The 2229-nt window shown below is 37.6% G+C and overlaps 1 protein-coding gene across 1 annotated transcript; it reads left to right on the top strand.

The window, feature by feature from the left end:
- The first annotated feature begins 388 nt into the window (after positions 1-388).
- LOC109071955 (fatty acid-binding protein, brain) lies at positions 389-1525 on the top strand. The gene is made up of 4 exons (XM_019088251.2): positions 389-550; positions 725-897; positions 1028-1129; positions 1261-1525. The coding sequence occupies exons 1-4, from the start codon at positions 478-480 to the stop codon at positions 1309-1311; spliced, it is 399 nt and encodes a 132-aa protein (XP_018943796.1). The 5' UTR covers positions 389-477; the 3' UTR covers positions 1312-1525.
- The last annotated feature ends 704 nt before the right edge of the window (positions 1526-2229 follow it).

The following is a 2229-nucleotide window of genomic DNA, read 5'->3' as shown; positions in this document are numbered from 1 at the left end:
TTTTTGTACAGTGGTGGTAATTTATGTAACCAGCAGAGGACACCAAAGGTATCTTTTATAATATGAGGGTACAAAAAAATGTGAATATTGATATTTATGATTTTTGTAGATTAAATCAAATGCTGGGTTTTGTTCCATGAACAGCAACATACATAGGCTGCAATACATATACACATATGCAATATGTAAATTTTATGTTGCTGTTAATGGAACTAAACAAAGAATTTAATAGAAAGGGCCGCAAATTTATTCATACAGCTTATTTATTTTTTTAAACTCAACAGTCAATCAAATGTTTCAGTTTTGACTAACAGCCAATGGGAAATCTGACTCCTCCCACTCCTGTATGATCATTGTCATGGAGTTGAAAAAACTATTTAAGATCCTCTGCAAAGAGAAAATGCAGCTACGTTTTCTACAGAGCATTAAAATACAGTTCAGTATTTGTTTATTGATCAGAAAAGCATAGTTTTAAAAATGGTAGATGCTTTCTGTGGCACATGGAAACTGGTCAGCAGTGAGAACTTTGATGAGTATATGAAAGCTCTAGGTAAGTTTTATCATAATATTATCAGTAATAATAATTATTAATGAAGTTTATTATTTCTGATCATTTTAATTTTCCACTTATTATTATTGTAATTACAGAAACAATCCCAAGGGTATTTAAACCCTGGTTTTAATAAACAGTGCATGATTTCAATGCATATGATTTTTTTCTAAGGTGTTGGGTTTGCAACAAGACAAGTTGGAAATGTGACTAAACCGACCCTCATCATCTCGAAAGAGGGAGACAAAGTGGTCCAAAAAACACAGAGTACTTTCAAGAACACCGAGATCTCATTCAAGCTGGGCGAGGAGTTTGACGAGACCACCGTAGATGACCGACACTGTAAAGTAGGTTTAGAAGAAAAATATGTTTCATAACATCCACTGGGAACAATACATTCCCATTTCAGAGCAGATGTGTTCTGTCTGAAGCTTTCTGCCTGAGACTGAATGCACAGTGATGTGTTCTTTTTACCAGTCCACTGTGGTACTAGATGGAGACCAGCTTGTTCATGTGCAGAAGTGGGATGGAAAAGAGACCCTCTTTGTCCGGGAGATCAAGGACGGGAAGATGGTGATGGTAAGGCTCTTTACAGTACAGTATATTTTAAAGACTGTCCTTGTGAGGACATCTTGGACTATAAACACAACAGCTCTTTACGATATTCATAAAGAGTATTTAATTAATTGTTGATTTCAATTTTATTATAGAAACTCACCTTTGGGGACGTGGTGGCTGTGCGTACCTATGAAAAAGCTTAAGTTTTGGGATTATTATGAGGATTTGTCCTTCTCCTTCACCAGGTAGCAACAGATCCGATGTCCTCTGATGCTTCACGGAATGAAAAAAACGTTGCACTTAATTCCTCCAAATATAGGCCTATTAAAGCGTCTACTACAAATATTTTTGATCCATTTTTTAAAATACTTTTAAGTCAGTACGATTCATTTGTAATAAAGAACCAGACAAAAAGGATGACTTGTGTGTTCATTTATGAGATTAATGCAGCCTGCATGTATTGACAAAGTGAACCAAGTAGGCTACTAAATTGTCACAATTTATTAATTTAAATTTCTGTTATATTTAACCTCATACCCTATATATATATATCTTTTATAGGCTTTTGCTCTTTTGATTTCGATGTCCAATCAGTGCTCGTGTCAGCAGAAGGTTGCGCAAACAAGCGTCACGTGAGAGCCGCTGGTTTTCCTGTTTTGGTTTACACAAGCGCGGTTTAATAAGACAGACACTTGCAGGAATGGCTTTGCTCGTTCTGTTATTGTCTGGTCAGTTTTCTATACTGCAGCTTCATGCTGCGCCAGTTAATAATGGCTTCATACACCTGCAGAGCGCACGTTAAGTGTTTCAGAATCTGGTCGGATGTTACAGGTTCTTCATGTCTCCTGAAGTTGGCTTTAAGTAGGTATGATGACATAGCAACCACTCGCGGCGAACATTCTGCCTCAAAAATGTGTTCCAAACTGCGTGGTACTGTTAATGGGTGTGTGTCAGTCAATATCTACTCCTGGCCGCCTGGTGGGAGTATGTTTTTCCTGAACATGACGTTTAACTACGTTGAGTGCAAACCCCTGCAGCGTTGGACACTTCGGGATTTCAGCCCTGAGGTGTTTTCAGGGTCACCTCGACTTTCTGAAAATTTGCGTGGCTTTTCAAACCGT

Source organism: Cyprinus carpio, chromosome A20, assembly GCF_018340385.1.
Source record: "Cyprinus carpio isolate SPL01 chromosome A20, ASM1834038v1, whole genome shotgun sequence".
Taxonomy (NCBI): Eukaryota; Metazoa; Chordata; class Actinopteri; order Cypriniformes; family Cyprinidae; genus Cyprinus; species Cyprinus carpio.
The sequence above is the reverse complement of the archived record's forward strand: the minus strand, read 5'-3'. Positions and strand labels throughout refer to the sequence as shown.